The sequence below is a fragment of the Phaenicophaeus curvirostris genome, chromosome 11 (genome assembly GCF_032191515.1).
Source record: "Phaenicophaeus curvirostris isolate KB17595 chromosome 11, BPBGC_Pcur_1.0, whole genome shotgun sequence".
Classification (NCBI taxonomy): domain Eukaryota; kingdom Metazoa; phylum Chordata; class Aves; order Cuculiformes; family Cuculidae; genus Phaenicophaeus; species Phaenicophaeus curvirostris.
The window spans coordinates 18,931,869-18,957,852 of NC_091402.1; the positions used below are offsets into that span (position 1 = coordinate 18,931,869).

Here is a 25,984-nt window from a genome sequence, read left to right on the forward strand (position 1 = left end):
AGAGTAACATGGAGAAACATTCCAATATGACCTAGAGCAGCAGGCTGGGAAGATGAAGTGGAAGAGGGAGAGTTAGTTCAGCAAATGCTGGGAGCTTGCTGAAAAGGCAGCTCTACGATACTTACTCAATCAGAAGCCAAAAGGGACTGGAGTGGACATGGAAAATTGAATTGCAGAGCATCATAGTGAGGGAGTACTCATGGACAGTTATGAGACAGAAGCATAGAGCAGAGACCTAAGCACTATTTTCTGTTCTCTTTTTCTATTGTTTTCTTACATCTGGTGGATGTTGGGACAATATAAGTGCTCTGGAGTGGTATAGTGATAAGGTGAATTTTTCAGGAGCTAGCCTGGAGTAAGACCATTGTTACAGTCTCTTTACCTCCTTTTCCTTCCTTCAGATAATGATTAAGGAGAATTTTGCTGTTTCAGAGGGACAGTATTTCTTGGGCTGCCTTCCTGCCCTTGTTCAGCATCCTCTCCTCAACCTCAGTTTTATTCTCCCATCTCTATAATATATATCGCAAGCCATTCCTACAGTTTTCTGCACACTCTGTGTGTGGATAATTCTGTACATTCTGTCTCTTCATAACTTTACACTGCAGCATTGCATGCAGTCTGTGCAGTTATGTGTAAGGATCTGTTTAGCAGCTGCATAGTCTCCTCCTGAGCTAGTGTGCCTGCAGCATCATTGAGGCACCTATGGGCTCTGTTACTGTGTCTCGACTTCTTCTAAGTGCTGGCAGCTCTGCTCTCAGAGGCAACAGGCTGAGCAACCACACTCACATCTGGTTCTTTTTTTTTTTTTTTTTTTTGCACAGGTAGTATTTCCTGAGACTCTTGTTGTGTTCAGTTCAGTGTCGTGCTCCTCCAGCACTGCTTCATCCTCCCACAGGGGATTTCTCTCTGGTGTGCTGATTGAGGGAAAGCACGGTGAACTTTGATTTATCCAGCAAGCTTATTGCTGTGTAGTGGGTGCAGGGATGGTTTCATGAACAGGGGGCTACTATTTGAGCAAGATTTCTACTTGGCTCTCTGAAAATTTGACGTGCTGATTGTAAACTTTCTTCATGCAGTCATTCCTTTTGACAAATTCTGGGTCAATATTTTTGCTCCACCATGAGATCATTCCTAGCTTATCATGTGTTAATAATGGAGTTTAGTTGTTAGACGTTTGTTGTCTCCTCCAGGCCTCCCCTGAATGTCCTATTTACTAACCTATCCTGGACAGACTCATAAGCACTTCAATCCTGTTCCCAATGACTGGTCTCTTCCTGAAGTGACCTTCCAAAGCAGTTTTTAATTATTTTTTGGGATGAGAAAGATTTCCTTCTAGGGAACCATTTCTCCCAGAAAAGTGGTGGAAATGACACAAAATATATAACCTTTATTTTTAGGGATTTAGTGCAGCTTATTTGATCCATAAAGACAGAGTCCATATTAGTAAAATTATCTTGCTTATATCTTTACCATGTCTGAAACAATTAACTTGGTCAACTGCTCCACATGCACTTCACTGTGGCTCTGGATAAATTTGAGTAAGGATGTAACTAACCATGGCTATACCGAGTATTAAATTTTTTCTTGACGAGAATGATCTGCCAATGGATGTGCCAGGGCTAGAACTTGGCTCATTAACATATGAATGTATCATGACTTTTCTTAAGGTTTTTTATGTAGCTGATATTGCATTTTATACAATAGGAATTAATTTTAGTTTTTAAGCATGTCCATGCCACTGCTAACTTTCGTCGGTGTGCCAAACCAGTAAAAATATTACATAATAATTTTATAGTTAAAATGCCATTGAATTAAGTAAACAGGGAAAGATTATCTGCATTAAGAGAGAGTGTTCACATGAACACTGTGTTAAAAGTCACAATACTAAAGCTATACCTTGTTACCAGTTGCAGAAGTCTTTATTTATCTTGCTGTATATTAATATTATTTAGTTTATGTCAAAATGAGATAATAAACCATATTTTCTAAGATATTGCACATAAAAGTATCTGAGTATTTTCGTACAACAACATTCTCACTTCAATACATCTTACTAGCTATTTCACTATATGTAAAAACATTGTAGTGTGTGCAGAAACTCTTAGGTACATTATCTATTTGCAGTAAGACTTTGCTTGTATCATGTGACTCTGCTGCCTGTGGAAATATTCTAAGGGAGATGCATTACTAACTTTAGTTATATATTGGGAGTATGGATTAAAAGCAGTGGGAAAGTAGCTTTGTGCAGTGTAGCCTAACAAGTGTGCAAAGAATCAGCTTTTGGCAAGGAAACTCCCAGTTTGCCCTCTCTCCCTGAAGTTGACCTGGTGGATGAAATAGTAGATGTGTGCATGATTCTAGGCATGCCTTCTCCAAAGATCAACATTTGTACACACTTTAGTCACCTTTTATACGCAGTGCTATTGACATTAGCCAGAGAGGCCAGCCTGACAGCGCTGTACTTCAACACCAGCTAAAGAATTGCTCTGCTCTACTTGCATGGTTTATCTAAAAAGACTCAGCACTGAAATCACACAGCATAATTGTTTTCAGTTTATAAGAGTTCTCTTGCAGATACAATATCCTGTAGGACAATTGAGTGTCCTATTGAAATCAACATATGTTCAATGGCTAATTAAATTACTAAGTTTTTTATACTTTTGAAAAGCTAGGTTGAGCTCTGCAATTTGTTGATATTTTATATCTAAATCTGCTTTCATTTGCAGAAATATAAACCACCTTTAATGCTATTTTTGTAATAAGCTTGGAACAGTAGTAAGTGTGAGTTACGGCATAACTGAGGACACCAGCTGTTTAAAACAATCACAGACTTTCCCAAATGAAGCTCAATGGAAAAGGAGAAAAAACTGATAAGACATGTCAATGAAATAATTAATTTTCAAAGTAAATAAAAAAAATATAAAAAAGATGCTACCTCTTTTTGTAAGGAGTGGAATTGCGCAATTGCTCAGGTATTTGGTCTTGTTTCCATTACAGAGCATGTCTGGATGTCTTCTAGAGTTGTATGAGCCCAACAGTGAGTTGGGCTTTGTCAGTGTGATGTTTATCTTGGACAAAGAACACTTGTTGACTGGTTCTTGCAATACTTTATTGGCATGATCTGAGTGGGGTTTTTTTCCTAATTTATACAACATTTTAAAATCAGTATGCTCTATTAATTACTCCATCATATATCTGTATATTGCTTTTAATGAAAGAGCTTTTATTTGGTGTAAGACATTCCAGCTGCATCTGTGAGGATTACTCTGCTTTGCCCATCCTTTTCACTTTTGCAGGAGGTGACTTTGACACTGGTTTGTTGTACATTGTTTTCTACTGGGGTACTGAAGGCCAATTGTGTTTCACAAGGTGAAGTGTTTAAATAGATGACAGTATTCCTGGGACTGCAGTGGAAGCATCATTTTTGTTTGCACTTGAGAATAGTTTGGATAGAAACATGACTTTAGAGTACCAAGGTTAACATTATTCACACCATCATTCTAGTTTGAATTAATTGAATCTATACAAGTATATAGAAAAAAATGTTTTTGTTGTTACTTTTGGTTGTTGTTTTGTTTTGCCTTTCAAACTCATTATTATCATATTTAACTGATTATCACCAGTATTTTCTAAAATTATGTTTTTCAGTGATAGGTGAAATCACTGTATTAATTGAAAGACCAGATAATGAATCAAATAATTATATTGTTGTCATATATTTTATTGAATTGCCGAGATTTAGGATAAAAGGTGATGGAAGTTCTAACTTCCAGCATCAAGAAAGTTAATTATTTAAATACAGTTCCCAGAACTATCTTGCAGAATCTTACGTTAACTTAAGAAAGACTGATAAATTATTAATCCTTCCACTTAGGATATCCATTTCTCTTAATCTACAGGAAAAAAAAGCTTATATCCATTCTAGAGTATAGTGATATTTTTTTTTCTCTGTCAGTGTGCAAAATTGTGAGAGACATATGTCTAATTTCTTCATTTGGAAAGGTTCAGGAATGTTGGCCACCATAACTATCCTGGTTTTGTTAAACCTGTTTCCTGAGTTTAAAACCTGTGACTGAAGATCAGAGGTGAGGAATTTGGCTATGGACGACAAATGGAATGGGAAGAGAGTGGAGGGAGCGGTGACAAAGAGTTTACTTCTGTCTTGCCAAGTTCAGTATGACTCTGCTACGTCTGCTTGCATTTGTGAAAAACATGTTTGTAATGAAACTGTTTAGGCAGTTGCACACTGGAGAAATTCCCATTAGAAATGGAAAGAAGCAAGGTATTTACAAACCATATTGCAGGACAGTGTTGGCAATATTAAGATCATGGGTCCACATGACTTCTGTTAGACCTCCTGTAGGTGTGTAATTGAATTAGTCATGAGATGGAGTGGTTCTCTGCGTGGCCAGCAGCTGCTGGTACAGGATCCTGGGATGCCTGGCACTCATCCTTCACTAGGCAAGGCATTTGCAATACAGTAATGAAAAAAGCTGAAGTCTCCAGCCTGTGAGTCAGAAGAGCTGGTAAGTGGATGTTTGTATGTGCGATTCCAGGCTTTTATCTCTTTTCCCATCTCTGTGAATGTGTTTTCTATGTCCTTTTATTCTAGTGATAGAATAAGTTTGTAGGAAAGCCACAAAGAGAAACTTTAATATAGTCCTTCCTTTTTTGCAGTCTTAATCATGGGGAAAAATCCCTAAACTTAGAATTTATTAAATTAGTCTTCACAGAACTAGAGATAAATGAAATTTATAAAGTGTGCAATGTGGCAAAAAAAGCAGCATTTCCTTAGCAAATGGGAAAATGAAAGCACCTTTGAAAACAAATGGGTGTATTTTTATACTTCTGACTGACTTATTATAAAAGTGCTGCTCATATACACACATGCTGTTTAAATGTGATAGTATGTTAAACCTTTTTTTAGTTATCTATAATGATTAAAAAAATGAAGAATCTATAAATAAACAGCAGAATTTATTTATTTTATTTTACAGTATAAAATTCATAAATGATCTTTGTGTAATAACACAAGATCAAGTTTTAAATTAAAGTAGGTGTGGAGGTTTTGTGTAGCTGTCGATAGTTGAAAATGTCAGGGAATTAAAAAGCTCTTCTATATATCACTAATATAGTTGCTAAAATAAAGTGCCAGCCCTTTAAAGACAGTAATACTCATAATACTAACCTTGATTGCTGGAAAGTTGCCAGGTCTTCGTCATCCTGCAGAAATATATTATACTTGAACTAAGAAAACATGCAATTGTCCCTCCCCCTCCTTATTCCCACAAACTGGAACAGTATTATGTTAGTGTGAGTTGTGCTGAGCCGAATCCAATCTGGAATTAAGAATGCTCCAGGGCATTTTTAATAAACTGTCATTCATTTGAACTCTAACCTTCTTCAATTTGCAGAATCTGGTAATGCAGATGTATATTTCAGCCACATTAATTTCTTTTTCTTATCTTGGTGTGATTGGACTTGAAAATGTTAAGCTGTAGAAAAAGTAGAAAGTGTTAATTTAAAATAGACTCAGAAGTAAGAAAGAATTACCATAGTTTAGTTTGCTGGTTGCCTACCATTCTGAAAAGTTAACTTAATTGTAATACTGATTTTAATAACAGCCTTGAAGTGCTGAGATCAGTTAGGCTTTCCGAGAGTATGAAAAAAATAAATAATGGCTTTTATTAGAAAGTGCAAAGGATAAAATGAGGCCGTTGTCTGGCAAAGAGGAAGAAAACCCATTTAATAATGTATTCAGAGCATAGAGCACTTACTAGCAAAGAACTTTGTAGTCAATGAGGTTCTTACAGTAAACTCTTTCAAAACATGGATTCTTATTAATTCTCTAAAATGGCAAAGTCTGTGAAGTAGTTAGACTAAGAGATACAGTGTGATAAAACGAGCCGGCTTTCCAGGCACTGTCTTACCAAGCTGGGTGAGGAGCTGGCCCACAGCAGCCTCGGGGAGTTTGGTGACGTTGAACTCAACTTTCCAAGAGGTGTCGCTGCCAGGCAGAGATGTGACGGGGCATCACCAAAATGTCAGCATTGGGGTTACGGTGGCGATGCCTGCCCCAACTTCAGCACATGGAGGTGTTTAAAATGCCATTTCAATTTTAGAATATGTTACTGATCAAGAACAATTACTTTGAGAGACATTTCTGTATTTGTGAGTAAATAGAGGTCTTAAGGATGCATAACGGATAAGGTAGAGGGTGTGGGACGAAAACAGCCGGATGAGCTATTACAGGTAACAAATATGGTCTCGAAAACAAGATTTATCTTGATCCATTGGCCAATGATAAGAAAAATATGCTGTTACTTGGTCATTATTGAACTGATACTTCAACAGGGGGCTCAGCTCAATATCCAGAGAGTGGAAAAATGAAAAAGAAAATGGAAGGCAGGACCGTACAAGTGCTTTGGAGAGGAAAGTGCTCCTGGACATATTATTCTCTAGATGAAATGTCCCTAAATGCAGCAAGAGAAGCATTTACTATAGGTCCAAAAGTTAAAATTTTGCACTAGAAGTACTGGACTTAGAATCATAGAATTATAGAATAGTTTGGGTTGGAAGGGACCTTAAAGATCAAACCCACCTGCGATGGGCAGGGACATGTCCACTAGGTTTGTTTCTGTTTCTTACAGGAACATAAAGAGGAAGTAATCAACATTACCTTTTTTTTTATTTTTTATTTTCTGCTGTCATTTTAATTCTAATATTCAAGAAAAGAACATGTGCTTACATTAAGGATTTGGTTTATGTTCTACATTGGTTTTTTTCCTCACAGACTTTTATATTTAGATAATACTGCCTTCAGTGTTTATCTTTCCCTTGTAATATATCTGCCATAGATATATAATAAACACGCTATGATGATTGTGGTGCAACTTCAGCATTCATATATTTACATTTGATAGTACTTTTTAAAAAAAAAGTCAGTTTCTTCTGCATATGCCTGCCAGTTGAATTCTTCTGTAGGTGTTGGTGAGACAGTTAAGCAGGAAAATGTATGATACTGAACTTGGGTCATAATCAGAAAATGAAGGAAGTATTAGCTGGAAAATATTGTATTGAAGGTGTGAATGAAAGTATAACTTTCAAGTCTACATGTGTTAACGATTTGTGGTTTGAAAAAGTTTCATATTTAAATATTTAAAGGTTTTCTTCCCCATCTCTTTTAAAGTTTGATCTCTTTTGTCTTTAATATAAGAGTATGTTATTAATACAAAGTAAGAAAGCTTTGTTTTCCATAAGTCCTTAATTCTCTTAAATATTTTAAAAAGTAGGTGATGTGATATATCAGAACTTAGGTGAGTGTTCAGTCACCCAACAGGTTGGGTGCTAAATTCAGCTGAATCTGTAGGAAAAGGAGGGCACTGATATTAAGAAATGTTGCTATTCCACCTTTTTATGTTCTCATCTGACAAACAAATCTACAAATGTGGAGTGACTTGGTGTTTAAAGATACTGCCTCGAATCAAGAGTCTGTATGAATGAATGACTTTGCAGTCTTCGATCCTTACTACTGTTTCCATTAATATTGTTAATTAATTAAAATGTTTCCATGTTACTGGGAATTAACTAACAGGCTGGAGGCTCAGCAGAAACTGTACACAGTTTTTGAAAATCCACAAAGACAAGCCTAAGAAACAACCCATGAAAACGGGGAGAAACATGATTTTATGTTTTAGTAGTGGTGGCCTGTCCTTGTTGGAGACAGCGTGGGCTTGTGTTCTTGTACTAAAACAGAAAATACATTATCTGTCTGTATTTAAAATTTCTTAGATTACTATTATGATGAGTTTCCACCAGCCTGAATTTAAATACTATAAATGGTACAGAAAATATTTATTAATTGTGTCTGTATGTGGCAGGAGTCCATGTTAAATAGGTTTCTGGTCACCTGTGTTAGTGCTTTTTTGTATAAATGTTGCTGCTTACTTGATGGATTTTTGGAAACATGAAGATTTTTTTGTTATTTAAAGACTACTTTTGTTGTGAATTTTTACAACAGGTAAGATAGCAATGGATTTGAGCAGCCAGTTACTTAGAAGAATTCCTTTTGTGTGGGTGGGTTTTTTTTAGAATTAATATAGATTTAAGTTTTATCTATTGTAAAGTATATGGAGCTTAAAAAGTTCTCTCTTTTAGGTAGAAGAGTTGATGAATGCACTGGAAAAGACTAGACAAGAATTAGATTCTACCAAAGCCCGTCTTGCCTCAACACAGCAGTCTCTGGCTGAAAAAGAAGCACATCTGGCTAACCTGAGAATAGAGCGGAGGAAGCAGCTTGAGGAAATTCTAGAAATGAAGTAAGTACATTAATTTTTCTGATTTCTGGAAAAATTAAAATTACTACCTTCTCGCCATAAGATAAGGCGTTTTCTTTCTGCATTTTATATATATACACGCATGTCTGAATCTAGGAGCTTCTAAGAGTTGTGAGACTTACATTGCTTTTACAATATAGGAATGCAGTTGTCTTCATTTTAGAAGTACTCAATAAGTGACATGAGTCAATATCAGCACAATATAACCTTAATGAGTGAATGAGGGTCTAAAGTCTTATCTTTTAATGGGAATTCTATGTTTGAGTTTGTTAGTGTGAAGTGAATGGATGGTGCAAAATTTATTGCATTGAATTGGTTAAAATACCTCACAAACCCAAAATAACCAAAACCTATTTGCATACACTTTATTGCTATGAATTAGCATATAGAACTAGCTAGATATATAATTTAAATCCAACTTCCTACCTACAATCAATATAAATGTCTGTAATCATGGGATGTTAAAGCTCTGAATTGTCTTGAAGTCTGGCAAAAAAGAGTGAACTTATTATGATACGAGTGGACTGGATAGAGTTAATGAACAAAGCAAAATATATAAAATCAGAGCACAACATAACAAAACAGAGAAGATAAATAGAATAATGACAAATACCCACATGATTATATTTACTTTTTTTTTCTTTATAGTGCCTCTTATACATCAGTAATGAATCAAAGAAGCAAAAATGAACATAGGTATTCATTGTTTTGAGCTCTTTGTGTGGGAATGGAGTTATGATGGCTGCGTGCATAAGCTATACTAAATAGCATAAATTAATAGATGCATATGTATTAGTGTCTTATAAATAATTCAGATATCTCATTACATTAGTTTAATTTTTGAAATTGCTTACTGAAGTAAGTGTATGATAAAACTGCTGCATTACTAAACATGGCAGTACATTTTTTTATGAATAAGGTATTCTCAAAAACATATTGTAGAAGCTAGATAAGACCCAGGCATCGACTGACAGAGTAATGATTATTCTGTGTTGTAATAATATACTAAAATAGTATGTCTTCTCTCTGGTATTTTAAGATAATTTATTAATTGGCAACATTGACCCTTACTTCTATTTAACATTTTTTTATTTTAATATTGAGTGATTACAGTTTTAGGCTGCTAGCTTCCAGTTAAATAGGCATGAACTGTGTGTTTAAGAGCATTCCTGATGATTTCTTATGCTTATATTATGTTCAAGTTCCAAACATAACTCTGCATTCTAGGCCCATCTGGCTGACATCGCCAAGATCCATCTTAATTTACTGACTACAATCCATTGTCAGTTTTAGATAACTTCTTCAGTTGTCATTACATGTTCCCATATACATCCAGTTATTTAAGGAAGTTTAGAATAAAAATGGATAGCAGCTGAATTTTGTTCATTATCTGGTTGGTCCTTTTGAACTGGAAACTAGATAAGTACCTATAGAATGAAAGGTAGTTTGATGGAAGGAGGTAAACACCAAGTTATTCTTAGCTTTGTGCCAAGACGTGAAAAAAATAACAACCCAGCCAAAAGATTTTCTTCAAAGAATTACACAATGTTAAGTTTTGAGAAGGATATTCATTTGCATGTTACTTTCTAAATATGCGATACTTTTTTTTTTTGTCCCAAATGTCTATTAAAAATATTACTATATTAGTTCTGGAGGAAATATTTTTGTTATGGTCATATTATTTTAGCAGTGCACACATAACTCATATTGACATTATGGGAAGTTACACATACATGTTAACAGTAAAATGCAGCACGTGTTCAAATCCATCATTTTGCCTAATTGTCTTAATGCTTTGTGCTGTATATATGTCTGAGCATAAGACCCAGTATCAATCTACTACTTATTTTTAATAAGTGATAGATTAAAACATTCTGTATTGCATAGTGTGACAAAAGGCATGTTAATGTTTTCTAAAATTTATTTATTATCCTTAAAGTTGATTCAGTTGTCCTGAACTTAAAAATTGGTAGTTAGAAATATATATTAAGACTGTTTTACCAGGCTTTTGTTTTCTGACAGTCCACAAGAAGTAGCACAGCCTACTGAGAACTTCACAAAGCTTGCTTAGAAAAGCTTATCACTTTTGTAATATGAAGAGCTTGAGGGTAGGAGAAGATTATGTGCTGGGATGTGGTGGGGTATTTTTTCAGATGTTTCCGAAATGCCATGTTTGTGGAGCATGTTTTCATGACCACAAGGCATCCACAGCGCTTTCATGCAGATGTCCTTTCCTATATGAGGTTCCTTCCAAAGCTCGTAAACCTGCTTGTAACAAAATTAGATAGCTGTGTAGATAGATAAATCAGTATTTTTATAACAATAAAATTGCTTTATATGTGTATGTGAAATAAACGCCTGCCTTTGGGGAAAGTGGATTTTACTCTATGGGATAGATCATCTTTTTAGAAGTGGTCAAAATTATTTTCCCCATGAAAGATATGAAGCTTGGCCTGGAGACCCAGCAGTCATAAAAGAAAGTCTAATGGCATGTGAGGGAAAAGAGATAAAAAATTTTATTACATTTTATGTAATCTTTAAGCTGCAAGCACTGAAGTTAAAAACAAAAGAAAACAAAAAAACCTTCCCCAAACAGCCAAAAACTTTGTTTCAAAGCTGGGGGCTTTCTTGGTTAAAAGCCCTTAAACTATACTTAGAAATATGCTTAAAAATAATAATTAAAAGGAGGACATTATTTCCTTGTGATTTTGCATTAATTTAATGATCTTCCAGTGATTTGGTTACACTTGACAAACAATGCACTTAATAGTCAGTGACATTAGGATTAATCCCCCAAAAGACTGAACTTCATGTTTTGACTTGAAGATCTGTGAATTCTTAATTTTTAAGATCCGCTGCCACTCACTGTGTTTCCTTTAGCAGTCAACTCTGTACACTCAGTGCTCTGAAGCCTTCAGAGTATCCTGAATGAAATTCTTGCCAGGAGTTTGAAAAGTAATTTCCTTGACTTTGATAGAGTTCATGACATCACCTGTGGGTATCACTAAATCAGTTTTGCTGAAAGTGACTTTGCCCTGAAATTCACTACAAATTTCCAGAATATATATTTTCCCTTATGTGGAATAAATCAGATTGCTTCAGTAACAATGCATTAAGGATCTCCTAATAAACTTAGCAGCTACTAGTCCTTTTGTTCAATAACAAAAATAGAATATTACTGTGCTGTCCAGAAGAAGTTTATTTTTAAATCAGCTTTTGCAGTACATTTTCTTACAGTGCCAGTATTAAATTAAACATCCCTTCCCTTGTTTAAGAATGTCCACCATTCTTTTCACTGAAAATAATAAATGAATAAATTGCTTATCTCTGATTTTCAGTATGTTTACTTTATTCATTTATCAGCACCTGTGTATAGTCAAGGATGACATATTTGTGGGAAGAAGGGGATTTTTATCTGCCAAGCATTGAGTTGCAAATGTTGCCAATCATTGCAGAAGTGCTGAACACATACTGTGCTTTTACCTGCTGGGCTGGTGGTTCAGTTGCTGTGCCAGACGAGAGGACACTTGTATTTACCACTAGATGCCAGTCTCGGGTGCCAGACCATGGTCTGGATCTGCTTAGTCCAACAAACTGTGTTAGCAGCTTCTCAGAGTAAGCAGGAAGCTGGTCTTGTTGCAGGAAGGAGTATGTGTCTTGTCCATTTGTCTGTTACGTTGTTTGACTTGTCCCCTCCTTCCTTTTAGCGCAGGAAATTCAAGCATGGTTTCATAACATACTTTTGAAGATATTGAAGGGATGAAGAGCGAGTTTGAGTGGATTCTGGAAGTTGGGGATCGCAGCCTAAGGGGAAGACTGTGAGATGTAAAACAAGAGAGTCACAGTCAGAGTCTGTAGGGAGGTCAAAATGCTTTATGAAGTCCTTGTGGCAGTAGTACAAGGAAGTTTACCATTCATCTGGTTTTATGCAGACATAACCCTTTTTTCCACCCATAAATTTTACTGGAGTCAAGTTGGTGATTTCACATCTGTACAGCAGCTCACCAGGAGCTGCATCTCTGACAAGGGCTGCTGGATGTCCAGAGAATCTAGATATGCTTCAAGGACCTGGAAAATTCAGCTCATGTCCCTGCCTTACATTCTCCTATTACTATTTCCATCCACCACTGTCTCAGATTGACACTTGGGAAGGGAAGGGGAGAGGAACTCAACATGCTCTCCTTTATTTATGCCCTAATTACTGCACCCCGAGACGTTCTGTCACCCACAAGATAGTGGTTTCTTCCTCTACTATCATACTATTGATAAAGTATTTTGAAAGCAGAATAATTTAAAAATAATTCTTTCTAGTCTGTCCATTCTAATACAGCCTGTATTTTGAGAAAGCTGTGACAAATACTTTAACATTCAATTCTTCAATGTATCTTTACTCAACAGGCTAAATAACAAACTTGTCTATAAATAGCCATGGAGAAAAATAATTTTCAGAAAGGAAAATATTGTAATATTATTAGAGGGCTTGTTTTGACTTGTATCAACGACCACAGTTTATACTATAAACGTGTTCGGTGAATGGATAGCAAGTTGATTGTCTCAAAAATTGTACCATTTTGAATGTAGAACACTAGATGGTTTTTTAGTAACCTGTGGACTGCTTCCATTTAATTGTAGGATTCATGCTGAGAGTGTAGAGAGTCATATCCCAAGTTAAATACAAACAAAACAGCAGGATGTTGATACAACTGTGACTTCCATAGGAAGTAGTTAGAATGGTAATGTGGTCTCCTTCTAACTTGGGTGGAAAGTCTCTTGTGGCTGCTTTTGCCCCACAGACCTGTAACACAGCATGCCTTGACTAACATTTTTGACACCAACTTGCAAACACCATAAAGATTAGAGAAACCCAAATGAAGGCTTTGTTCTCTGGAACAGAAGCTTTCTTGACTAAAATGGAGAGATGTTTTTCTTTTGTAAACAATGGAGGGGCACAAAGCAATAAAATGTTTCTCTCTGTGAGGACAGAATGAGTGAACTGTTTGCTTGTCAAAGTGCTTCTCTTATTTAAAGATGTATGAGTATCACCAAGTTTCTATTCACTTAAGTGTCTTCTATGCTCAGAATAAATTATACTATACTTTGATTTTATCTCATAAGATTAATGATATTTGAGATTTCATCAGCATGAGAATGAAGTGTTCAATTTCTTTTCTTCTTTTTTTTTTTCTTGCTAAAGTCATAGTTCACTTCCAAAATAGGTTGTCACCTGCTATTGAAGGTTAGTAAGATCAATTTAGGATTTCTCTGAAACATGATATAAGAGGCTATATTTTGCCTGTTTTTATATGGGTATCGAGGCAAAGGATGCTGGAGCCTCTCCTGTGTTTCCTGCTCCCTTTAGATAGTGGGATAGTGTGGTAACAACCTTTTGCAAGTGTTTCCCTCCCAGGAAGGCAATGTCTTCCTCTCCATTGTGGAATGGCACAGAAGCATTGCGTGAAAGCAAACCAGAAACTGTTCAAACACATTCCAGACAACATATATTATGGTTATAATAAATAAGCACATTTTTCTGATCTAGAAAGTGGGTGTGTTTTTTTACCAGCTTGTTTTCTCCATCTTATAAGTGTTTTGGCTTAATTACCATGCATTTCCGTGGGTAATGTTCTCATAAAACTATAGAAATTTAAGCTTCTGGCTCTCTAGTTGTAAAAATTATCTTCCGTGTTTCTGTGATCCATATGGTTCAGCCATCTGCCAGGCAGAAAGGAAGTTTGATGGTCCCTCTGCATCCTAGTAGTGCACTTTTTTTTCTGATTTTGTAGCTATTGTTCTTCACCCATTCAGGTACCTTGCCTCAGTAGAAAACAACAGTCAGTGCTCCAGCAAACATTTTATGTTGGAAATTCCACAGTACTGCTTAGGAGTTTTATTCCTGAAGTTCTTTCCCTGGAACCTGAATGGTAGAGAGATCAAGGGGATCCTGCAGCTGCTTTATGAGGGAGAAACTTAAAGACTCTTCACTTTGGGGAGGGAAAGGCAGGGGGAGGGTATGTTTGAAGTTTGCAGAATCTCAAAGGACGGCGTAAACTGAATGTAGAACTGTTGTTTGCCAGATCTCCCACAATGAGGAATATCAGGCATTTGCTGAAGTTAATCAGTGATCAGTTCGAAAGAAAGAGAAGTGCTGCTTTATGGAGTTGTTGGTTGGTGACCTTCTGGAACTAGCTTCCACAGAGGCAAGGTGCCATTAGCTGGTTCAAAAAGGGATTAAACAAATTCATGAACAAATGGCCCATAAATACCTACTTCTTCATACTTTTTGGCTGTTCTTGAACTATATTACTATTTTTTTTTAACTCTAAAGTGCTAGTTGTTTCCTCCCACTTTGCTCTCTTACACTGAAGCTCACATAGATAATCAGCAGATGATTTAAAATTTATTCTTTTTTTCTGAGAATCAGTTATATAAAGCCCAACTAATGCACTCTGGAAAGATTAAAGGCCACACTGTGAATACCCTTCTGCATCTTCTGTTACCCTGAAATGTGTAAGTGTATTCACAAGATGATGGAAGTGACAAAATGATTGTTTTAAAGTACAGGTTATAAGAGTAAGTTGTGACAGTTACATTCTGCAGTGACTGAACCACTTAGAAGACAGACAGGATTAACAGCACTTCAGGTTTTCAGGTGTCTCAAGCTGCTTGAAGGACTTTGAGATGAAGTGTGTTCTAATCTTTGTAATGGAAATGAAAATTTATAGAAAAAACTGCAATTGAAAATAGTTACATTTGCTTCTCCTCTTTTTTCCTTTTCTTAAAAATCAACCTCTTTAAATCATAATGCTTTGTGGGTTGTTGGTTTTTTTTTTTTTAATTTATGATAGGGTTTAAAATACACCTGTTTAATCTGTGATATATCTTGATTCATGGCATTTTGAATTCATATGAGGTGTAATAATATTGAGAAAAGGACAATAATGGGAAGGATAGTGTATGAAAGTGAGAAGCGACTATGAATTAATATTCAGGTCTGGACTGTTCCTAAGGAAAGATAGAGTTTGAAGTTTCTATTTTCAAAGGAAGCTTACTATTTTTATCTAAAGTTAACTATTACTAGGGAGTTCAGCAATCTTAAATGTTTAGATAAAGAAGAATGTATGCTGTCTTCTAATTATTAAATACATTTGCCTGATTTCTATTGCACATTTTTTTTTACTTTAAGAACATATAAACAACAAAATCTTTTTACCAGAAGAACAGTCCTACAGAAAATATCATACTCTATAATTGCTGCCTTCACAGAGCCAAATACGGTTTGTTTTAAAACTACCTTAAAAGGGCTTTTACTAGTTAAAAAATTAATAATGATAAAAATGATTAAACAGGATGGCATTTGTTTTGAAGTTCAGCCAGCACGGGAATGTGAATGCCTCCACCCCGATAATACACTCAAAAGAACAAGTGGTTCAAAAGGCAGAAAGGAAGGAGTAGGAGGCTGAAAGTAAAAAAAGAAAGAAAAAGTTAGGCTTCTGTTTCATGGATTTTTTTTAAAGCTGACTGAATTACGCCCTTGTCTACTGAAACCCTCTTAGTGTAATTCCCATTGGCCTCTGTGACACCTAGGGCAGTGCTGATCAACTGCAGGCTCCCATATTCCTAACCTCAGCCAACTGAATATGATTATAGCAGATGTTTCTGCATTTTAGACCTCAAAATATGATGGGTCAGGTTTTTTTCCTTTTTTCCAGTGGCAAATCTTGCATACTTGAGACCCAGGACATGCGATGCAATAATAGGAATTATGAGCTGAGGGTCTCCCCAGTGGGATAATGCTGAACTTAGTGCAAACTCAGATCTTTGAGATCCAAACAAATGTAAAGATTTGGATCATTTAAACTATATTACTGAATTACTGTTTAATATTGTATAAAAATATAAAATGTGCTTAGAAATGCATATGATGATGTTTTCTATTAAAAGGTCTTAAAAAGTCAGGAGAGAGCAGAGTCAGAAGCAATCAGGAACAGCTCTCTTAGTGGAAGAAGGGAAAGATTCAGTTAGCTTTCTCTGCTTTCCCGTTACTCCTTTGGTGCTATAAAGTAAATCCACTGCTGCCTCCTTCCTGTGCTTCCTTCTTGCTTCTCCCTCCCTGTGCCCCTAGCAAAACAAGGACTTCTCTGTGTGCCGTGGAAAAATATGTCCAAGCTCCTATTACTTTGTTCCCTCTGATTGGGTTCTCTCGTGTCTAATAAGGTGCAAGATGCACTTGAAGTTTTGCCCTCTCGTGTCCGAGAGTGTTCATTAATGCTTTCTAGTGTGGATAGTCTCATGCTCTGTAAGGTGTGAGCTCATGGGGCAATCTTTCTGCCTACAAGGACACAGTAAGATTTTCTGTTATCTTACTGAAATATGACACTTGTAAGAATTTAGCATCATAGAGAACTGTACCCCTGTCTTGAAATGAGTCAGTGTCTGTCTGTTGGTGAGGGAACCACACACCATATTTTACATCCAAGAGAACTTCACACTACTTGTTCTGGTGGTGTTTATGCCCTCCTACTGAGCTGTGTATTGCTTACCTATTTAGAGTATAAGCCTGACAAGACTGATCAATACTCTTTTATTAATACACTGCCAGGCATAATGTTCTCTCATCCTTCACTGACTATCGAGCATTACTATAATAAACAAGGTAGTAATAAAACAAGTATCTTGTTAATGACAACACTGTCTAAACAATGTGACTGCAGAAATATTGTAGTAAAAAGAGAAATTCTCAAGTATGATTGATAAAATATGGCATAGCACACAAAAATATGCTAAAGCACTGAATTTCTAATGAAAAACGTGTCTCCTTTCAATGCTGTGCTTCTGTTTAGCAGAATGACAGATCATGACTTGTGTGATGACAGTAGAAATTAGGATGAGCTCATCTCAATTTTCTTCCATAGTGAACAAACTTGGCTATGTCCACACTGTTGTGTAGTGTAGCAGGGGATCTCAGCAAAGAAAAGCCCTATTTAAGAAGGTACTTTACTTTAGAAGATAAATTCTCTAAGTATGTGCTACATAGTCAAACTGTTGTGTTCAGGATAAAGATCATCTTATAAGGATGCCTTGGCTTGCTTCTGTAGGGCAAAGTGGCTTCCACTGATAAACTTTTCAAGGTGAAACGAAAGCTTGATGACAGCAGAAACTTATGCAGAATATTGTTAATAGAAAGATTTTTTCAGTTGTTGGTAAATGGAAGTGTTGCATTTGTAGAGGAGCTTGCATAATCCTAATAGGACTATTATGCTTATTATGTTGCGTTTTAGTATTTGAAAGTGTGTTGGGGTGTGCAAGTGAAAGAGTTTGTTGGTTTTTTTTTTTCCTCATATCTAATAGTGAATTTCTCAAAACCTGTCCAGTTTTAGTTTTGTAAATATGTGGAGACTAAAGTGGAAACTGCTTTAGCTTAGAAATAGAAAAATACTTTTTTGTGTTTAAACTCTTCCCAATTTCTAACCACTCCTACCTCAAACATGTAGTTTATCTTTATTGCATTCAACTCTGACCAAAATTAGACCACACAGGCCTCTGAGGATCACCGTATTGCTAAAATCATACGAGTTATTAGGGTTTTTTCTTTTTTGCCTCCCAACAAACTCGTCTTGCATTCTTTGAAGACTGGTTGACGTGGTTCTCATCTTTGAGACGGGAGGGAAAATGTAAATTGGTCTAAGAGACAGTCATTAAATGTAGTGCTTTTCCCTTTTGTTTTTCATCTCCCCTGAGGTTTCATCATGGTTAGGAATGGAGATAGGCACTGAGGAGAAAATTTCAAAGGGAGGTTCGATACGATGGGTAGCACACACCTCTGTGTGCAACACAGAATCAAAGCTAGCCTAGATACTTTCAAAACCTTACATTATGTGGATTGTGAATATAAGTTATTGAAGAAAATTATAATTCCACTTAAATTTATATCCACAAGAATATAATTTTATATGCTGCCTTATTTTTTTAGGCTGGATGAGGTTTGGATAAAATGCAGTCAGGCGTGAGCATAGGACCTTATCGCATCAATCAGTGAGCAGTAGTGACAGAACTTCATGGTAGTTATGTTCAGCTGTCTGCATGTTATGGTGAGCTATGCCTAAAAGACTGTTTGGGAAGGAGTGATGCAGTTTATAGGAAGAGCAGTCTGAACTTTTAATCCCCCCCTCAATCTCAAAGCTCCAAAATATGGAATTTTCTCATCACTGTATTGTGTTTGATAACTTATGAGTATTTTTGTGTGCTGGACAACCTCATCCGGGTCTTGTATGACTATCTTGAGAAATTCTTTTTAGTTTTCTGTGTGGTCTGTAAATAAAAGTAAGTAGTTCATGTCTGTGGGGTTTAGAGCAGAAGATGATGTTGGGACTGTAGTGTGAAATTCAGTAGCAAAAAAAAAAAAAAAGGTAGAGATTATTACATAACACCTAAAGAACAGAAGCCCAAGAAGTGTGGTAGATCATCATCTGACATCCGGCAACCTGATACTCTCCTAAGAGAGTGGAAAGTACTTTGACGTTCATGAGCTTGAAGAAAAGACTTTTCACCTATTGAAAAACATTAAGCTTTCAGAATGCATGAAAGAAACTTGACTGCTTTCCAGTTTTATTTTGGGTGCCCATTACTGCCCTTGCTCCCCGGGCTTATTTTGTCAACAACTGAAAGAAAACTGGTGAAATTAAACCAGATCCTTTTATGGGTTTTACGGTAATGAACACGTGTACCACCCAGCTCCCCATGACTGCCCCTCCCATCAGATCCCCTCTTAAAAAAAGTAGTTCAAGAATCCAATCAGGATGAAAATTACTTATGCTATTTTCACAGTTGTTTTAAGAAATACAATTTAGGGTTTTTTCTCTCCTAGAAAGATCTCCCTTCAACACTTCAATACTATGATGTTTTGTTTAGTCTAATGTAGGCTTTTGTTAGTATCTAGCCTAAAAATGAATCTAATTAACAGATGAACTTAGGAAATCCCTACTGTAATTTGGCAGCTAAACGAATGGGGGATATCAGTATATGACAAGCAACTTCCACTTAAGGTTAATGTAACTATTACCTCATTAGAAGTGCAACTTTACACTCTTCAAATAAAACCTTTATTGAATTTAAAATATGTATTTGACAAAGGACTAGCTGAACTTACTTGAAATTGGCTTTATGAAATTAAGCTGCCTTTATTGATGCTGACTAGCTTTATAAATGTTTATCTTAATTATGTATTATTGTGATTTAAAAAGATTGCAGATATTCTGCCATTTCTGTAAAGTGAGCTGTTGGACTTTTTTTTTGTTAAAGATGGGGGTAGGGTAAAAAGAATAGTCCAGCTCCAGAGAGGAGGCCCCTCACAGCCCATATGAATCCACTTACATGTAAATTGCTTGTCTATATGAATTAAGGTGAAGGTTATGAAAGAACTGCATTTCTGTGTTTATTGTAGGATTTTTGACAGTCTCTTTCCTCTTTCAAGTAAATTTGGCTTAAGTCCACAGTCAGTACAGTTTTAAGTAAACTCCTCTTTTGTTACATTAACAAGGTTATAACATCACTGAGGCAGATTTCCAGCTGCATGAATTGAGGTCTAAGCATGCAGACTGAGGGGATAATTAAAACCTTAGGGTGAGTGAGTTAAACTACCAACTAAAATTGGATAAAAGGCTAATTGTCCATAGCAACATAATACAAGTTCCTAAATACCTGTGAAATAAAGACAAATATTCATGGGCTTTTTGTTCTTTTTTGAATGCTCAGGTTCACATTATAGTTTGGGATGTAACAAAACCCAAGAGTAGGTAAGTAGAAACTCAAAGAATATTGTTGTATTTTAGTTATTAATTGAAAAACAGAATTATTTTGAAGATGTCAGTGATTTTCTGACTTTTTTTGCGAAACAGGAAGCGTTTTGGGGTAGGAAGTATGAGCCTCACTGTGTGATACAGTATATCGGAATGGACTGGTTGGTGCTTTGTCAAAATTTGTCATCTCTCTTTTTCCTTCCTCCTTTTTTTTTCATTATTAGAGTGGAGTTACATACCTTTGGTGACCTTCAAGAAGATGACATAGAGTCAGGCAAGATGATACATTGCCACAAAGTTAAAAAAACAAAATGGGTTGTAATGGCAGCTTGTACTGAACTAAATGAATTGTGAAGGCCCATTTGTTATTCATTAGGAGAAGCAGAGCAGATTACTGTTCTGCCTTCATAGGGAGCCTTTAAACTTAAGGTCATTTTACACTAGTACCCTTGTGGCATGGACAGCATTTAATACATTTTTAACAGCTTTTACATTTCCATGGTTTGCAGCAGTGCTGGTTGAATCATTTCTGTAATGAAGGTGTTTTAAAGTAGTTTAGAGTTACTTTGGGGGAAAAAACAGGAAAAAAAAGAAATAATTGGGTTGATGAAGTGACTTTATATACTAAAGAGCTAAGCGTGCAGAATGTACTGCTATAAAGTAATGCATGCTGATTCCCACTGCTACAGAAGTACATCCCTGGGGAGCTGTGCTTTTTTTTTTTTTTAATAGAACTATAGTTTTTGTTTTTCACGGTGCTCATTCATTTGGGGAAGGAAGGTCTAACGATAGAAATTTAAGAATTTTTTTTTTTTAGTTATTTCTGAGTTGCGCAGGAGTCTGATGGAGAACACTCAACATTTTGGCATGTTTGGGGGAGTGTGCATGCTAACATAACCGTTGATGGTGGGCATCTAAGGAACCCAACATAAAATGAACGTGGAGTGGAGGGTAGAATTTTGCTGATCAGAATAAACGATTATTTCAATACTTCTCAAATGATTCAGTGGTGCTGTGGAAAGTCAAACCAAAAAGGTAGGTACCAATATGCAGCAATCTGAGAATGATTTGTTTGAAGGTGCTATAGAAATCTAAAATTCTGTTAGCTTAAAGAATGATTTATAACTCTAAAAAGGCATAATAACCCCAGTTAAAGGAGGTAATAATTTCACAAGCTCACGTTTTATTGTAGTCTATAGTCTTTCATTTGCTACCTTTTAATTATGTTGTGGATTTAGCTGTCAAAATCCATATTACAGTGACTTTATTTTTGTTCAGGAAATATTAGAATACAAATGATGCACTGTGTTTCAAGATTTGTTTACAAATAAACTTGTTTAACAGATTAACAGCATTCATTCTATACTTCATCACAGATGGTTTTCCCTAGAGTTTTCTCTATTGATTTTGCTGTTTTATAAGGGTAAACTTTGACAAAATACATATGGATCACAACCAGCATATGAAGAAGGAAGAAATGATTCATTCTTTGACAGCACAAGTATTTTTTTCTGAGATTTTGAACAATACGTATTTTAAAGTTGAAAGGCTATGTATCTTTAGAAAATAGAAAGCTTTAAATAACATTATAAATGCAACAAAGATTGCTTTTATTTAATATCAGAGAGATATTAGAATGTAAGAAACTCTGAACTCTCAAAATCTTGTTGCTGTTTGGACTATATATTTTTTCAATAAAATTAGATTCTTTTAATATAAGTTTTAAATGTTCAGTTGCACCAGTATTAGTGACTTTGCCCCAATGGAAATATTTTTCTTCTTTTACCTTTGTACTAGCTTCACGTAGTCTTGTCTGGTTTGTTAACTAAAGCTGTTTTAGTCAAAACTACTTTAATATCCCTAAGTTTTTAGAGGTTCTTCACACATGTGAAAATATAAACTGTCAATATATATCAGTAAAATATATTAAGAGTGGTTTTATTTGGTCAGAAAATGAACCTCATCGCTATTGTTATTTTAGGTTTTTGTATATGCAGTGGAGGGACTGCTGTCATCCCATGTCAAAGCAATAACCTAGGAAAGGCACAGTTCCACTATTTTCATTAGTGAAATTCACTAGTGAGAACAAGGAGAATTCTGTGAAGGTCATGCAGACTTAGCATATGAATTCTGAACTGAGGCATAGTATAAATGCCACTTGAATTTTATCTTTTCAGACTAAATACATGTAATTACTGATAGCCACACTTCATTGCCTGAAACTGGTGTTTATTTTTCCTTTAGGTTAACTTACAAACTTATTTTCAGTTTTTGTATCTTATTTGTCACAAAGATAAAGAACATGCTAGTGAGAGGAGAGTTCCAATATCAAGGCTACCTTAATGATAAAATTATATTAAGTATTTCAGACACTTTAATTGATGTTCACTGCTTTGGCCTTTTAACATAGGGCTGTCTCCTAAGCTGAGAATCATAGTCTCCCCAGTTTTGAAGCTACTTCTACTTCTGAGAGGCAGACTGCTGCTGTACTGAGTCAAACACCTCTTAGGTTGCCGTTGCTTGGGCATCTTGTTAGCATTTTCAGAGAGATTTTGTAGCAACTGTGCTCCATAAAACATGAGGTAGCCAGAACAATTCCTGTGAGCCTCTAGAATGTTCTTTGCTTTATGTGACGTTAGGAGGGTCCCTGTGACGGTAGCCTGCCAATTGAGGCTTACTTAGAATAATTCCAGATGTTCATTCTGCCACTGGGAAGTGATACATTTGGTCATATGTTTTGAGTTCCAGAGTTTGAAGAGATTAACCCCCCAAAAAAACCAGACCAAACAACAACAACAGAAAATATCTTGAGCATAGCCATGGAAGACTGGTATAAAAAATGCACAGGTGTACATCTTTGACTGAAATTAGGTTTTAAAAGTTGTCTACCCCAGTCTATGGGAAAATAAAAGCACGTAAACATAGGTGATGTGGAAGTCTACTTTTATAAGAAACGATTTTCTTATCCTGCTTTTTAAAAAAGTACCTAGGTCTTGAGATAGTACAATTTTGTCTGTGGCGGTTTATTTGCTTTGATCCTGTGCAAGTCAGCCCTACGACAGATCTAATGTGTGTGGGCAGACTGACAGTTTTACCTATCACTCATAATAAAGTGGCTCCATTTGCTGTGGCACAAAGAGGCATATTGTGATAGGATTTGTGTGTCTGCTTTCATCTTTCTGTGTAAATAACAAATTTGACTAAATAGGTATTAAGTATTACTGAAAATTAATTGAAAATATTATTGAAAAATTAGATAAATGGTAAGCCACAGACAAAATTGTGTAGTGATTAGAGGCCTTTTGTGTTATTTCAGCATCACGAAGCAAACAGGGAGTTTCTTCAATGCGACTGTAAGGAAAATAGCCTGATACGGAGAATCCTGTGGTGTTGTAAATCTGGCAAAGCTATGAGATGAAGAAAATCTTCAGTTATATTCTTTCAGGTGGTTAACCCTCAGACTGATAAGAACAGTGGCAGAATAAATGAACACCAAATAAAAGATTCATGCTGAGAGCAGTCATCTTGCCTCTCTGTGGAAAGATCTGATTTCTGTACCAAGTGGTTCTTTTGACATCTACCATTGTGGCTGAGGCAATTTTCTTAGATGGGAAAGACCATAAGTATGTCTAAACTAGAGTTCATATGAAAGCAAATGTAAATGCAAACAGAATATATTTCATGTGATCTAATCCCAGCTCTGCTACATCATTTGTTCCTACAGCAGGTGAGCCACAGTGCAGTCACGTTTGGGTCTCATAAAGGGCAGGCGTGGCTAATATGTACTATATTAGCAGTCTTCTGTTTTATAGGCAACAATTTATAGTGGCTCAAGGTAAAGAACAGCAGATTCCTAGCTCCTATTTGCCAGATCTGTTGAATGCTTGAGAAAACTCTTCTGTGAATGAAGCAGTAGTGGGACAGGAGCAGTGATGTACTGTGCTTTGTAGGCAGGTGTTAATAACAATTCAAGACCAAGTATTACATTCAGATAGAGTCTAGAAAATCAATGTGAAGACATTGACAAAATAGATCATAAATGTTATTTCTTCAGAACTATTAATACAGGAGAAGGACAATCTTCAGCAGAACAAAGGGAAATATTGTCCAGTTGAGAGCACAGTATCTGTTGTTTGAGAGTTGGTACAATATAGTCTTTCTTCCCTTGTGTTGTGGTTTAAGCTAAATTTGAGTCAGTTTTCTGACTCTGATTCAATCTTGTCTAATCTCTAAAACTTCATTTTCTGTATGTTTTTCTGACAGTTTCTCTCTGGAGTGATAACACGAAGCATTGGTGTGCAGAAATGCTCATGGTTTTATTTATTCCTGTAGTAACCAAGGCCATCCTTGAGCTGGCAAAATAAAAGAAAAAAAGGCTGCACCTGCAGGGAGAGGTGGACAGGACAGGTGACCCCAAACTGACCAACAGCGTATTCCATCCCATATACGTTATACTTAGTATAAAATTGACAGATCACAAGGGCCTTGCCCTCTACTGTTATGTCTGACATCCAGTGAGGACCTTGTCTGTATGTTTCTTTCTGGTCCTGGATCTGTGCATCAAAATTGGCCAGGCCAGGTCTAAGCTGTGACACCCTGGAAGATCAGGGGAATTGTCTATGAAATTTTAAGGCAATGAAGAGTTTAAGCTGTATTCCATCCAGAGATTCTATTACATTAGAATCTCTAGTATCAAAGATCATTTTATTCTCATTAGTGAAATGGAAGATCTCTCTTCAACTAGATTATAGCTAGGGTTTAGATCCTGTAGGAGAACAAAACAAATGGACAGATTCCAGTGGTGAAAAGTTTCTGGTTAAATGGAGTGAGCTGCAAGGAGCAGTAGTCACGACAAAGTTGGGCAGAGACAGATGTGCAGATGAATAACCAAAATTAATAGCAGGCACCCTTAAAGGGCTGGTTAATCTGCCAGTAGAGAGTCTGTCTCTCTTCTACCCACTAGTACATCAGCTCATAAAAAATACAAATGAGCCCAATAGCAGCAAGAGCCTTAAGATCTGCTTCCTCATTAGCGAAACTTTAAAGAAGTATTTCCTATGGCTCCATATCTTTTTCTACCTTTTAAGAAGAGTTGTTAGCAGGAATGTGAGACTGAGTTCTTGGGGGGTGGGGGAGGAGAGGGAAGTAGTGAAATGAATCTCTAAAATGAAGAGTGGTATCACTTTGGCAAACAGGATATTTAAACATTTTGGTGGTGAAAAATATATTCAAGTGTTTTTTAAGTGTTTTTATATGGTGGAGAACTATCTTGTGTGGTTTATATTTTTGTTCATGTTGTAGCCCATAGAGAGCAACAGTGCTAGTAGATTGTGTGCTTTTCTGCTAATTCTTAGCTATTAGGGGTTTGATAGCAAATTCTCCTGTTTTGCACAACTGGAGCAACCTAAGGCCCAATAGAGGAAAGGTTCTCGCACTTTAAGTTGTGTGTGTAGTGTTGAAGGATAAACAAAGTTTGAAATTTGGGATGGGAGAAAATGCCCTTTCCATAAGATGAAAATAGCCAGACCAGGTAGAGCAAGTTGAGGAAAAAAAATGTTCAGCCTTAAAACAGTGGGGTGGGCAACTGGAAAGACAGGAAGAGGTCACTGGTCAAGAGGTACATTAGGGGTTGTTCAGTTGTAATGATAACTAGAGCTGATAGTTAAGGGGGAATGGGGAGGGATGAGTGTCAGTCTTCTAAAGAGGTCAGCAATCTAGCACTGAGAAAACAGGATGTAAACAACTTTTTTTCCCCCTGTCTTCCTTCTGAAATTGCCCCATGAAAGCTAGGAGCTTGCTTCAAGCACTCTCTCACAATTTATCTTCTCATTGACCTTCTGTTTGGATATGCTG

The 25,984-nt window shown here is 36.2% G+C and overlaps 1 protein-coding gene across 16 annotated transcripts in view; it reads left to right on the forward strand.

Moving 5' to 3' along the window:
* ERC2 (ELKS/RAB6-interacting/CAST family member 2) overlaps window positions 1-25,984 on the forward strand; it is a 367,942-nt gene that overhangs the window by 169,068 nt on the left and 172,890 nt on the right. For all 16 annotated transcript variants that reach the window (XM_069865912.1, XM_069865911.1, XM_069865913.1 and 13 more), the window contains one exon: window positions 8,158-8,318. In XM_069865912.1, the coding sequence (XP_069722013.1) occupies window positions 8,158-8,318 (161 nt within the window). The remainder of the gene's footprint in view (window positions 1-8,157; window positions 8,319-25,984) is intronic.